The 14,921-nt window shown below is 38.3% G+C and overlaps 1 protein-coding gene across 2 annotated transcripts in view; it reads right to left on the minus strand.

The window, feature by feature from the left end:
* Positions 1-10,704: 10,704 nt before the first annotated feature.
* Positions 10,705-14,921, minus strand: part of PTN (pleiotrophin) — a 116,196-nt gene continuing 111,979 nt past the window's right edge. Inside the window, exon 5 of one of the 2 annotated variants that reach the window (XM_053553520.1) lies at positions 10,705-11,213. In XM_053553520.1, the coding sequence (XP_053409495.1) occupies positions 11,161-11,213 (53 nt within the window). In that variant the 3' untranslated portion in view covers positions 10,705-11,160. Of the gene's footprint in view, positions 11,217-14,921 lie in introns of both variants that reach the window. The other variant, XM_053553519.1, reaches the window with a different exon arrangement.

Raw genomic sequence — 14,921 nt, forward strand, 5'->3', positions numbered from 1 at the left:
CTGTGGTTGCCAGATGAAATGCAGGATGTGGACTTATGTTTAAATTTGAATTACTCATGAGTAATTTCTTTAGTGTAAGTATATTCCCTGTAACATTTGAGAAATATTTATACTAAAAGGTTCATTATTTATCTGAAATCGAAATTTAGCTAGGAATCTTATACTTTATTTGCTAAATCTGGCATGTTGTGTGTCCTAGAATTCAATGCTGAAATTCCGCAGATACATTCCCCAGGTACCTACCTTAGTTAAGCTTTTGAAAAGCCATCCCAAACTTCTATTGGACCAGCAGCTTCAAATAATACTAAGTATGTTAGGACCAGCGTTTCCTGTAGTGATCTGCTTATTGCAATGCACTTTCCTGCAGAAAATTAGTTTCCTTGTTTGAGTTAAGATTCTAAGAATTGTCCTTAAATCTGGAATTCTGTAAGCCCTTGAAAAATGAGGGCGACAGAGAAGGTAAATTCATATCTAGAATATGAATCAATCTAAATAAGGATGACTTTGCTATATCTTCTGGACTGTCCTGTTCTGTTCTGATCTGGCTGTACATACGTGTACATGGAGACTATTTTGGAAAAATACATAGAAAAATGTTAATACTAACTCAAAAACTATTGAGGGGCTATTAATTTTTCCTTATATATTTTCATTTTTATAGATGTGTTAAAAATAAATCAGAACAGAGCTTTCACTAAGAATCTAATTCATGTTTATAATTTTCAGGTAGTTTTTTAAAAAATCTTTTTTCCCTAGTCTACCATTCCTAATCTAGTATAACAAATAAAAGTTGTTATATCATTATAGTAAGAATTTCATGGTTTTTGCTTCATCATTGTAGCAAAGACAATTTCTTTACTTTTTGAAAAAGTCAACAAAGCTTTTTATACATGCAATAAAGTACAAACTTTTAACACAATAGCAAACATTATGCACCAAAATTCATAGATTTTTAAATATAGATATGCATTACCATGCATTAATGTGTAAGTTATTTCCCAGGTATAAGTGAAGGGTAATGTTTGGACATTTCACCCTTAGAAGGGCATGGAACGTTTAGAAATTTATAAATCCAGAAGGCCACATGCAGCCCCAAGACCATAGGTTCCCCCACCCAATTGTTTGGAAACTAATTTGGACAGAAATTTAGCCTGCCTTTTTGTGGTACAAAAAACTGTTGAATTAATAAATATATAAATATGTGAGAGAATAACCAATAAATAGAAAGCTAGCTAAAGAATTGGAACAAGAGACTGTGGCTACCCTAATGCAAGGAGGACTCAAATTCCAGACAGAAGCGACAGCAGGAACTAAGCCACTAGGGAGAAGGGAAAGTGATGTGCCTGAGGCAGGGAATAGAGACAGCCTGGTGTGTGGACAGCAAGGCCTCTATGATGGAGAAAATTGACGCTGACTCATCACAATGCCATAGTCTTGCATGCCTATGCTTGTGACGTCCATTGGGATAAAATTCTAAGGGTACAAATGTTTAGGCTGCATTGTTTTTGCTTCCAAGATAAAGTTCAAGTTGTAGTTGAACATTTCACCCGGGGGCGTGCTGCATACCCCAACACTGTGCACGTTGGGTGAGAGCTTGACAATCACCCTCCCTCCTCTCTTTAACTTTTCTCTCTTCCCTCCTCCACTTCTCTAATATGCTTGGGTTTTTCTCATGTGGGCATGTAATTGTCTTTATATTGGTTTCATATTGATATTAAGTATGTTGGATACTTTTCCATTCTTGTGATACTTTACTAATAAGAATGTTCTGCAACTCCATCCAGGTAAATACAAAAGATGTAAAATCTCCATCTTTTTTATGGCCAAATGGTACTCCATGGTATCCGTATACCACAGTTCATTAATCCATTCATGAGTTGATGGGCACTTGGGCTGTTTCCGCATTTTGGTGATTGTGAATTGAGTTGCAATAAACATTCTAGTGCAAATGTTCTTGTGGTAAAATAATTTTTTTTCTTCTGGGTAGATAGCAAGTAATGAGATTGCAGGATCAAATAGAGATCTACTCTTAACTGATGAACACCTGAAGTAAATATGGGGGTCCATGACTTAAACAGGGCAAAATGGGTTGATTCACATTAATCTCTAACTAAATTAAAAATCAACATTTTCTTCCATTGCAAATGTGGCAATAAACCACAGCAGTATTAGCGGCATTTGTGACTTTGTCATAAATAGAAATCAAAGTCTCTCATCATATTATCACAAATATCTACAAATATCATTTACATGTATTACTACTTTCAGTGGTTATTAGACCTAATTTAGACCTTGTTATTTAATGTGTTAAAAGTGAAGAAAAGTATGTCCATATCAACATTGTGTTTTTCTCATATAGAGAAAACTGTATTTTAATATCATTGGAGTAATTTATAAACCCAAATAATTTATGTTTTTATTAATGAAAACCCTATTCTGTGAAGGAATCCGTAAGTTTTTTCTGACTGCCAAAGGGGTTCAGGAGCAATAAATTCTCAATGGAAACCAGCATTTTGGTTTTTGTATCCCTCACCTATTTCCCCACCAAATTAGTTCGGCAACAGTTTTCAGGTAGATTCATGTATTTTATCTTCCTGGGATTCTTAGGTAACTGTGTCTAGGACAGTCCCTACTGTTGTATGTGTGGATGAGATTGAGGATTTTTACATCCCCTTTTTCTGTTGTTTCCTTTACTCTCTTTTTGTTCATTTTCATGTCATTAAACTGAATTCCTCTATCTCTGCACATGCCTGAAGATGAAGGGGATAACTTTAAGAAAGTAGGGAATATTCAGGGGAGTTCAAATCTGGAAGTAGAGATCACACACAGACAAGGGTCACCAAAAGGAAAGAAAGGAAAGGCAGATAATGGCAGGAAAGACAGCGCTTCATAAGTCACTTACTGGAGGAGGAAAGAGGATCAGAGCAGACCAAACTCAAAACCCAGCAGCCAAAACATGCCAGATTAGGCCAGAGGTAAGCCAGAGGTTGATATCAAGAGTGTCCAGCAGGAAGTGAAAATGTTTACTGAAATGTGGCCAAGAGAACATGGCAGCAGATATTCTAAGATGAGGCAAAATACACTGGAGACACACCTTGCCCTGGAGATTTGGTTTGCATGACTCAAGTCCACCCAGACATGATGAGAGACTCACGGCAAGATGGCATCTCGGGTTGTGATGGTCTTTTAGTAGAGGAGGAATGAAAAAGGAAAAGAGAATCCGGTTTTGAAAAGGCTAGAATATGGGGCTTAGTATGAGAAAGCTAATTAAGAACAGGGTAGAAAAGGGTTATAAGCTGGAAACTGTATCTCAGGTGTGAGACACGGCTCTGATTCTTATACCTGGGGCAGAACATCAGCATGACAGAAGCAAAGCTGGCTTGATGCCCAATTTCCTATTTAGTCAGATCATCTTAAATAGCTGAGGAGAGGATGACTTCCAGAGCCCATAGTGGGGCTGAATCTGCTAATCTAAGTAACCTGATTTATGTTAATAAGAATGAAGGCGTGTGAAGGCAGGGAACCAGGAAGTGTATGAAAACTTGTCAGCTTTCTAAATTGGCTTCACTTCCTGAGCAATATTCACTCAATGCATGAAGCAAAATGTGTTATTAAGTCAGCCCGCCTCGGATCACAAAGGAGATGAGAAGGCAACAGTGATAGAAGCAGAAGAGAAGCAGAGAAAAAGCAGAAAAAAATAATTGGGTAGCCAGAGGCAAAGTATATGACAGATTCAAATGGCCTTCATTATTTCTCAGTTGGAAAATTCCAATAACTTCCTGAATTGCCTTCTCAGGGGCTGCACTATTCACATTTATATTATAAGCTGCTTCCAGGTGACAGACTAAAATTCTTCAAGTGTAAACATTGTCATTCACTTCTGTCGTCTTCATAGAAATACTAACAGCTCTTCATTGCCTAATAAACTCTTTTTTTCTTTGCATTCACATTTCTGTAGTCCTTAGTCCCCAAATGTGCTAATGCTTGTTTCTCATTACTTCTTATTTTTCATTATTTTAATATTGAAAGTTTAAAGTAATTAAAAATGTTTAATATTTGAATACTTTGTTTTTAATATCACCTCTCTATTTGTAAAAGTGTGCCCTTCTTTGAAGAATTGCTCTACTTAATCTTTCCTGCGATTCTAGTGGGCTGCCAATCCGAAGACCATGAATTCTTAACAACAGGAGTGCCACATAGCGCCAGTCAGACCAGCCAGAATCCCTTTCCCGGGAAGAATGTCCCAAGATGCAAGGACACACAGGCATAAAAGTTGACTGAAACCGATTCATGTGAGAAACCTTTATGATGCTCAGATACTCAGAGTAAAATCTCTCATCTTTATCAATGTCTCTGATCTTCTATCCTTCCCTGGGTTCTTCTACTCAATGCTTTGAGCTACCTATTTTTAAGGAAATTCTTTACATACATACATTCTCTCTCTCTCTCTCCCTCTCCCTCTGGTTTAAGAACAATAGTTTCTATTGCTGCCAACCAAAAAGAATGGTAACCAAGTAGAAGAGGACTGATGGATTAAGACTGGGAAAAAGACTTTCAGGGTTATTTGAGTATGTAAAAACAATCACTGAGCAAACATGTCATAACAAGCAATAGGGCTGACATTAATATTTTAAACTAGGAAATTACAAATCTATGATATATAATGGAGAGCTGATAAGCAAGGATGTTGACCAGGCCACCTGGGATACTGAGAATGCAATTCTTAGGAACTAGTAGTTATTATAATAGATGGTTAAATTTAACTAGAGGAATGATAAGATCAAGGTCAAGGTTTTCATCTTGAGGCATGAACTAAAGTCTAGAGCCTTCCCATCATCATGCTCTATAGGATAGAAGTTGATAAAAACCAAACTCAGAGATGGACCATGCAGCTTGTTATGTTAGATGAGGTGAATTGAGAGCTCTGACATATATCTGACGTAGGTCTTGAGGGAAATTATGTGATGTGAGATTCTATTGGTAAGGACTTGAAGATCCTATTGATGAACCAATGAACCAATAATCCCTCGCCAACACTCCTCCTGTGATATCCATGCATAAATGATATCCATTTAGGATGTGGTTAGCAACACCTATGCATGAGCAGAAATTGCAAGGTCATGCCTGGTCACGAGCCGTATTAAAAGGTTTAAGAGGTGGAACGATACACTGTTCTTAGACTGCTGCTCTTCCCTGGCCTCATCAGGGATTCCTTCTGACCAATGAACAAGGAAAGAAAACTAGGTTCCTGCCCATGTAGCTTGGTCTTACCAGGGATGATTCTATCAAACGGTGCAAAGGAAGAGCTTTCCCAGTAAGCAGAGGTTGCAGCAGTGAATTTCTTTCCCTACAGGAAAAATGTCCTGGAATCAGTATCTGTACCAATGCTTGTGCAATAACATGTGGCTAGATGTCAAATGTCTGGAAAGAAAAACTGCTTGAGTGTGGATTTCAATCCATGTGTAAATCATAATTCAATCTAATGGTTTGCCCCCAGAGTTGTAAAAAATGAAAGAAAAGAGAAAAAATGTATTGGCATACATAACAAACATAAATAATTATTTTGTGAAACTTGTATTTCATTTATGACGTATATGTGTGTGTGCATGCATGTGTATGTACCTAAAAATGCCAAATTTGACTTTACATGATGGTACAAAATGTTTTAAAGACATTGCCTTAAATTTTAGGTAAACTAGCTTGGCTATGCCAAACAAATGTCGTACACTGCTAGTGTTCGTAACTCTGCATGTTTTTCATGTCTTTGCCCTTAGAATGCCCCTTTATCTTCCAACTCTTAATTCCTTCCTTGGTGTCTTCTTCTCTAATTATGCCAAGTCAGTGATTTCTCTGAAACTTTAGGTCTTGCCCACCGTTAATCATTACTACTGTTACATTTGTATTATGCTACATTATTAAGGCTTCTTTTTAATTATTTTTATATATTCCAGATCTGTCAATGGCTGAGGTTGGGGCTAGGAATTCTAAATTTTGTTTTCTTCCTAGGGTGCCTAATATCACACTGTGCAGATAATTCTAATTCAATTGAATATGTTGATTACACCATTAAAGTAATTAATAAAAGCAGAAAGATTAGTCAAGACCTTTTAGTATTTTTACTTTTATCATACCATGAAATGTTATAATGTTACAATTAATCTAACCGTGTACAAAGATGTTTTTTCAAAAGATGATACATTATTGCAAAAGAATTTTCATAAGAAAGTTTCTCCTTTTGTAGGTTATATGTGAATTGTCTATCTTTATGATATTAAGAAATTCATATTTTTACATTTGTGGCTTTAAAAGAAAAACATTAATTTGCAATAATAATGGAATATTTTTCTATTGGAGAAATTGTATTATGATAATTAATAAATGGGCGTGTTTTCTCAAAATGAACATTGCTAAGTAATGCTCCTCCTTCATACCCAGTCAACATGTGAAATACAAGTGAGATAAAATGAAGATTGAAATGAAGAAGAGGCCTCCTAATACAGGTAGCAATTGATACAGTAATGCTTAAATATAACTGGTAAGTTCAATGATAAGGACACCAAAGATTATTTTTTTCTAGAAAGAAGAAAAAAATATTGAAGAGTAGTTTGCTTGATCCTAAAATTCAGTTATATAATTCTATGCAATAGTCCCCATGTCATATTACCCTATGGCTCAGGGAGTAACATATGCTTCATTCTATCTCCTTTAAAAAAAGATAAAATGTCCATAGTCATTCAATCCCATGAGCTAATATTTATAACTATAGCTGCCATGATAGCAAGAGATAATGCTTGATGTTAATGGTGGTAAGAATAAATGGTGAAGAGCAGTTTAATTTACATTTTTCATGTTCTTTTAAAAAGGTGTGTTATCTATTTTTTTCAGGAAGATCATCAGGAGTGCCTTAAAAGCATACAACTTTAAGAATTAGAAGCCTAAAATTTATGTCACTTGTTGCAAATATTTCAATGGATCATACACAATAAGGGAGGCACTCATGTAATTCTTTATGAGTCCTATGAACTAAGATATTTGAAGTTTTGCCCTGTGTTTAATGGATCTAACAATCAAAAGAGGAAAAAAATCATTCTCTGTGGTTTGTTTTTTGTAGTGTTTGAACCTTCACTAAGAGCAAATAGGATGTGTAGATACAGTCTGTGTCTGTGAGTTCCCTAAGGCACCCCTCTGTCCCCAGGAGACGAAAGAGATGATGTCAGGATTTTCCATGTTTCATTTCTCTAACAATGTGTAAGGCTGACACCACATTTTCAAAGAAAATATATGATGATAATCTAGATGAAAATTATCCTTAGCCAATCTCACGAGTAACTTAATACATTAGTTGTAATGGATATATGTGTAAAGAATACATCAATGTTCTGTATATTAAGGTTTTGTTCATTAGAAAAAAAATTACTTTACAGAAGTTAGATATTGGGGCTAATTGTCTTTCATTTTTACATAACAATTACAAAAGTAAGTCTGCTTTCCTCACTTGTGTTGAAATATTCGTAAAGTACATGAATTGACTTGTGATTTCAACAAGATGAAGCTTTTTAACTTTACTTTTGATGCTTTGCTTAGAAATCCAAGGGATTGGGAAGAATAGAAACAGTAGATGAGAGATGGGTTTCTAAGATTAAAATATGTTTTTATCTGCTTAAAAATGCTCCATATCTTTTATTTCCAGGGGAATTAAAGTCCACATAAGTTTCGAATAAGCATTATTTGCTGGATATCTATGACAACATTATGACTCTTTCTCCTCATATTAATGTATTTCAAGACTATAAATTTTTAAAAAGTAGATTGAATACTTTCATATTCTGGATCTAAGGATATCCATCTGCCTTATTGTTTTGGAGAAGACTATAATGAGGGGAAAAAAGCCCATTTACTTCACTCCATGACTAAATATTGTAAAGTTCGAATTTTTATATTTAAGATATATTTCAAAATAGTTCAGTTGGTAAAAGATGGCATTTTATTGCCTCATTCAGTGCTTCCTAAGGCGTATTTACCTCCATTCTTCATTTAAAGAAGTTGTAAAATGATTCAAGACTTTCAGAATTATTGAGCCAAGAGTTAAATACAGAAAAAAGATCTGTGACTCTTATTCTCAAAGAAATAACTGTCCCTTTAATGAGAAGACTGCAGCCTTTCCTTTCTCAATGAGACTTCTTATGGTTAAATGAAATCTTTTAACGTTTTTATTCTCACATCTTTTATCCAATGTAGTAGAATTTCCCTCGATACGTATTCGGAGCATTAAACTCTGTTTGAGTTCTACTTCTACAGCGTTAACCAGACGTTAGGATATCGTTCCAGGAATCTATGAAGTCAAACTGTCTGTATCCCAGATCCTCTTCTTGGCAACCTATATAGAGCAGAATGTGTCAGCACTCATGTATTCAGGATAAATGGCAAACAAGGTCTATCAGAGTACGAGCGTGAGGGCTGCAGATACTGAGCTGAGCAAGGACTCTCTGGTCAGTGAAGGTTTGTTTTTGCCTGTGTTTGCATGAGGTAGCTTTGCACCCTCCCAATTAAAGGATGGAAAGTAGGTCTTCACTCCAGGGCAATCTAAAGACACGGATGACTTCTTTACATCTTCCTTCCCTTCTTCAAGGCTTAGTGAGCTTTCGGTAAAGTTTGTAAAGCCCAGAACATCTGAGAAGAGATCATTTGCTTGGGTATACTAGGAAGTGCCCAATTACAATCTGTTTTTCGTTTTCTATTTGTGAAAATCAGTGATTTGGGGGACTTTCCCTTTTTCATTTATGTTTCAATCCTTTAGTATGATTTAGCAAGATGTTTAAGAGATGTTTGAGGGTGATGCCTGTGGCTCAGTGAGTAGGGTGCCAGCCCCATATACCGAGGGTAGTGGGTTCAAACCCAGCTCAGCCAAAACTGCAACCAAAAAATAGCCAGGCATTGTGGTGGGCGCCTGTAGTCCCAGCTGCTCAGGAGGCTGAGGCAAGAGAATCGTGTAAGCCCAAAAGCTTGGAGATTGCTGTGAGCCGTGTGACGTCATGGCCCTCTACCGAGGGCGGTAAAGTGAGACTCTGTCTCTACAAAAATAAATAAATAAATAAATAAAAAGAAAAAGAAGAGATGTTTGAGCTAGATCTTTAAGAGATTTAAGGGAAGTTGATTTTCACACCCTATGCAAGGGAGATGAACATTCCAATCCTTGCCTTAAAGGAGAATTAGGGACTTATGTGGTTGTCTACATTTCACAGTTAGGTACAGCAGAGAAATCTTGTAGTTTGGGGTTCCTGCCAGGCCCTTTGAATAAAGGAGTATGATTCGGTTATTTACAGAACTTTTTCCCTTGAGATATTTGATTCTAGTTCACCTTAACTCGTTACTGATTCATGGGCTGCTTGTTCAGGACTAAATGATGATGGAGGAGCAATATGAGCTGTGAAGCTGGCAAAGTTGGCTGCAGATTCTTCCATCATCCGACACTTTTGGAAATTTGTTGTCAGGAAATCCTCTCAAGACATTGCCTTTCATTCATCTCTTCCATCCATCCCCATGGGTACTTTTTGCTATTACAGTGAGCTGGTGAAGGCACTGCATTTACTATTCATGGGTCTGTCATTTGTAAGTTACAAAGTACTCTGTTTTTATTAAGTACCCATCCATCAAATGCCTTGAAGTTCATCTCTTTTTCTATTCCCTAATGGCAATTGGCTTTGACTTAAAGGGAAGAAATGGACCCACTCAGCATACCTGGCTCAAGTAGAGTCTTGGACTAGATGGCTAAAGTAGTTTCTCTGCCAAGACTCTTGGCCAATCACAAAAACAGTATGTAAACAACAGTAGAGCTACTCCAGGGCATATTCGAACCATCATTTCCAAAAATGGATTTACAGTTATCTCTGTGGGTAGGTATTTATTTATTGAGTCTTGTCCCTTTAGAATGTGAGGTGACTATGTCAAGTGAGATACTTTGAAGCTAATCCCAGCCAATTTCCTGGGACTTTATTTCTCTGAATAACAGAAACACAGACTTGTTTACTTAAAGACCGTGCTTAGAGTCCAGCAGATAAGAAAGTTGTATGGATAGTTAGCATTCCTGGTATAAAACAAAATGGAAATTCTTGGTTTATGGAAACTAAACATAAACTATAATTTTGCATGTTCTTACTGTGAGCCTGAGCCAGACTTGTATCAGCCCAAACTTATTCAATGGTAAGAAGGGCATTTTTCTATTCTATCACATCTTAGACTCTTTGGGGATTTTTGTTTAGTTCAGCAGCACCAGTGTCTAACCTACTAAATACTGATAGAGAGCACAAGCAAAGAAAGATACGAACAATTCTGTGCAATATTCAGTCCAAGAGTCATTTAACTAGTTTGTATGAAAACTTCTCAGTGCTTTTAGGCTGAATGGGTGAGTGCAGGTGACAAAAGGAGGAAGATTACACTATCAAATTATTAGACACAAAAGCAACTATTTTTTCAGCATCACCTTGATTTATTCTCCTAGTATTTTTTTCCTCAGATGGGAAAATAATTTCATCAAGAAAACAAAATTTCTCCTAAGTGGAAAACTTTCATGTTTTAATGCTTTACTTTTTAAAAAAAAAAAATCAGCATTAAACTAGGTCATGCTTCACCTCCCCCTCCCCAAGACCACTATTTTATTAGGTACTTAAAAAAAAAAATCCATTGGCCAAAAACCAGATATTTTTCTCAGATAGAGTGATTACATTTTATTGCTGCGTTGTTTAGTATATATATTTTTTCAATTGGGAAAAAAATTCTAGGTGAAAAATTTTACCTAACAAGAAAAGTAGTTTACATGGTCATAACATTTAAATTGCTGTCAAAAGAAAAAAACAAAGTAAAAAAAAGTAAAGTAAAATATCATATAGCTTCAAAAAACTTACCTCAATTGTCTATTATTTATCATGTACTATAAGTCAACTTCCTAAACAGGATTACAGTCCTTTATTATAAGCCCCTAGTGATACTATGGTATACATTTAAAAAATGCTACTACAAAAATTTTCTTTTCTCTTTGTGTTGCCTATTGTGTACTTAGCTATAGATAATTTTTGAATAAAAAGCCTACGGTAGGTATAAATGCAATAGTTAATTGATCCTTCTGCTGATGTCCTTCTCATGCTCCACGAACGGTGGCGTCTTTCAGTCCAGCATCTTCTCCTGCTTCTTGCCTTCCTTTTTCTTCTTCTTGGATTCTGCTGTGATTAAAAAAAAACAGAGAGAAAGAGAAAAATAAGTGTTTAAGGTACTAAGCTTTAGGGAATACATAGTCATGTTTTTAATCATTGGCCCAGAATGGAAAGAGTAGATCAATAGATAAGTTGCTTGCTCATGGCAGTTGTCTTGGTTAAGCTGAGAAACAACAGGGTGTGTGTGTGTGTGTGTGTGTGTGTGTGTGTGTGTGTGTGTGTATAAAGAGAACCTGTGAGAGTAGGCAGGAGAAACACAGCCTACTTTCTGTGTGGATATCTATAAATGCCTTGTCTTACACTGGTTGCCTTCATTTGATATGAAAATGGTCCTGGAGACCTACTTAGAATATAGCAACATAGCAGGCATTTCTTAGAGAAGTGCCCAGGTCATGCTCAGGGGAGGGACTCCTCATCTTGGGTAAAGTAAATGGAATACGCCAACCTGGACTAAACTAAATAAGTAGAATGCTGAGGATCTAAGTCAAAAGACACCTTCCTGTTCATTCAGTCATCCTGCTGCCTCTGTTTCCCTAGATAGATGATGTAACACAGAACAGGACACATTCACATTGGCTCCAAAGATGGGAGAATTGCTGGGCAAGTAAGTGAGAACAGATTGCTAAATACTCCTACACCACGTGTCCCCATTGGTTGACAGGAGTGGTAGAAACATACTGGTGACGTAGAGGCCCTGAGCCAGACTGCCCAGGTGTAAGCCCTGGCTGTACCACTAAGTGAATGTAAGACTTTGAGGCAGTTACTTAACGTATTCAGGTTTCAGATCACTCACTTTTAAATGGGCATATGGATAACACCCCATCATATGATGGTAACATACAGTTTGTGTCCAGATAACAAGAGTTGTGTAAAAGCCACTGAGAACAGAACACAATGCAGTGGAGAGCAGAGGGAGGGAAGGAGGGAGGGGGGTGGGGCCTTTGGGTGTGCCACACATTTTGGGGGCAAGACACCATTACAAGAGGGATTTTACCTAACAAATGCAATCAGTGTAACCTGGTTTATGGTACCCTCGATGAATCCCAAACAATTAAAACTAACTAAATAAATAAACAATAAATTTTTAAAATAATATAAAAAAAAGAATGTACTTAATAAAGGTCATCAGTTATCATGAGTGTCATAACAAACTTATGATGTCATGAATCTATATAATAAACATTCTTCATCATCACCAAGACATACTTACTGAGCAGGACGATGAATGTGCTAAGCAATACAGGCTAACCAGGGCAAAAACAATGACTCATGAGAATGAAGGCATTGTTCCCTGGAGCACGGAGCCCGTGTGCTGGAGGCCCTAGGACTTACAATGAGAGAAGATGTGATATGATGCTCACCGCACATACTCAAACAGAGCTGGAAACTTTTCCACTCTTATATACTAGTCTCATCTCCTGTTAAACTAGGTCCCAAAGTCCATGATGCACTTGGCAAAGGAGTATTTCTGTTCAGTGTAATTGTCCTGAGCTTCCTTTACTCAAGCTTCAGGGTGTATCATAGGCAATAGGGTGCTTGCTAAATTGTTGCCCACAAATTTATTCATTCTGTTCACGCCTGTGCTCAGCTTCCCTGTTTCTGTACCAAAAGATTCAATCTTGTTTTTATAACTGTCTCTTTCAACCTATGACAGGAGAGATAACCAGAATTTCCAATTCAAAGATAACTTGTAAAGTCAAAGATACCTGTAAAGTCAAAGAAGGTATTCTGTTCAATCTCTGAATACATAGTCAACGTGTGAACTTTTAATAATTCCCAGACTTTTGTTCACACTTGAAGCAACAGCTGTCTATTTGGAGGGTATCCCAAGGGAATAATTCGGGATGTCAGTGGAGACCTAGCTCTGACTTCCGTTGTCTCAGTTTCCTCACACTCCTCACTGGGAATCCCCAGTACTTTACTAGCTTCTACCTCTGCAGGAGTGGAGCTGATTGCAGCGGTAATTTTGTCCTTTTAGCTCGCATGTCCCTATTTCAGACATCAGTCTGAGGAGATGGCACACTAACCAGGTTTTTGTATACATTAATTTCATAAAAATTGAAGTGGTTCTGAATATTGGACACTTTTATCTAGCTAACATAGGTTGTCCATTTCAAGGAATACTTTAGGAATGGGAATCTTTTCCCAAATTCCCTTTGGTGAAAATAAGAGCACACCGTCTCTCTGTTACCCGAGCCTGACAACTTTCCAAATACCAGTAAATCTACCACTGGCTATTAATCTGTGCCATGCTAATGGACTGGTTTTCCTGACACTGCTGGAGAGTCACCATGGCACTGCACACCCACGCTGTACACCTAGACTCCACTCTGAGGTCACTTTTCAGTAAAAAGGAATGGAAAGAGGAAAGAATTTGCATTTTCAAAAAGGTCAATTTGGTTTCTCACATAGAAAAGTGTGTGAATTTTTACCAATGAAGAAAATCTGATCAGTAATATTGCTTCCAATCTAAAGTTTTTTTCTGACTTTTCTGTATGTTTAACCAATAGAATAAACGAAACTTTGCCACTGCTTCTCTCTGTGGCTTCAAGAGCTTGTTAACAATCTCTCAATTTTTACGTAGTGTACACAAAGGGTTTTAAAGAGTACAGTGAAATCTATGATCTAGAAAGAACCCGGACTAACTCCCTTATGTAATAGATCAAGAAAGAAAGACATTTAAATCGCCTCATTTTATTTCAGTCTTCATACTGGTGTTTATTTCAGTTCCCCCAAGAACCTCTCTCTCCCTCTCTCTCTGCCTCTCTCCCTCTCTCTCTCTCCCTCTCTCTCTGTCTCTCCCCCTCTCCCTCTCTCTCTCTCTCTGTCTCTCCCCCTCTCCCTCTCTCTCTGCCTCTCTCCCTCTCTCTCTGCCTCTCTCCCTCTCTCTCTCTGTCTCTCCCCCTCTCTCTCTGCCTCTCTCCCTCTCTCTCTCTGTCTCTCCCCCTCTCCCTCTCTCTGTCTCTCCCCCTCTCCCTCTCTCTCTCTCTCTGTCTCTCCCCCTCTCCCTCTCTCTCTGCCTCTCTCCCTCTCTCTCTCTGTCTCTCCCCCTCTCCCTCTCTCCCTCTCTCTGTCTCTCCCCCTCTCCCTCTCTCTCTCTCTCTGTCTCTCCCCCTCTCCCTCTCTCTCTGCCTCTCTCCCTCTCTCTCTCTGTCTCTCCCCCTCTCCCTCTCTCTCTCTCTCTGTCTCTCCCCCTCTCCCTCTCTCTCTGCCTCTCTCCCTCTCTCTCTCTGTCTCTCCCCCTCTCCCTCTCTCTCTGCCTCTCTCCCTCTCTCTCTCTCCCTCTCTCTCTGTCTCTCCCCCTCTCCCTCTCTCTCTCTCTCTGTCTCTCCCCCTCTCCCTCTCTCTCTGCCTCTCTCCCTCTCTCTCTCTCCCTCTCTCTCTGTCTCTCCCCCTCTCCCTCTCTCTCTCTCTCTGTCTCTCCCCCTCTCCCTCTCTCTCTGCCTCTCTCCCTCTCTCTCTCTGTCTCTCCCCCTCTCCCTCTCTCTCTCTCTCTGTCTCTCCCCCTCTCCCTCTCTCTCTGCCTCTCTCCCTCTCTCTCTCTGTCTCTCCCCCTCTCTCTCTGCCTCTCTCCCTCTCTCTCTCTGTATCTCCCCCTCTCCCTCTCTCTCTCTGTCTCTCCCCCTCTCCCTCTCTCTGTCTCTCCCCCTCTCCCTCTCTCTCTCTCTCTGTCTCTCCCCCTCTCCCTCTCTCTCTGCCTCTCTCCCTCTCTCT

Source organism: Nycticebus coucang, chromosome 11, assembly GCF_027406575.1.
Source record: "Nycticebus coucang isolate mNycCou1 chromosome 11, mNycCou1.pri, whole genome shotgun sequence".
NCBI classification, from domain to species: Eukaryota; Metazoa; Chordata; class Mammalia; order Primates; family Lorisidae; genus Nycticebus; species Nycticebus coucang.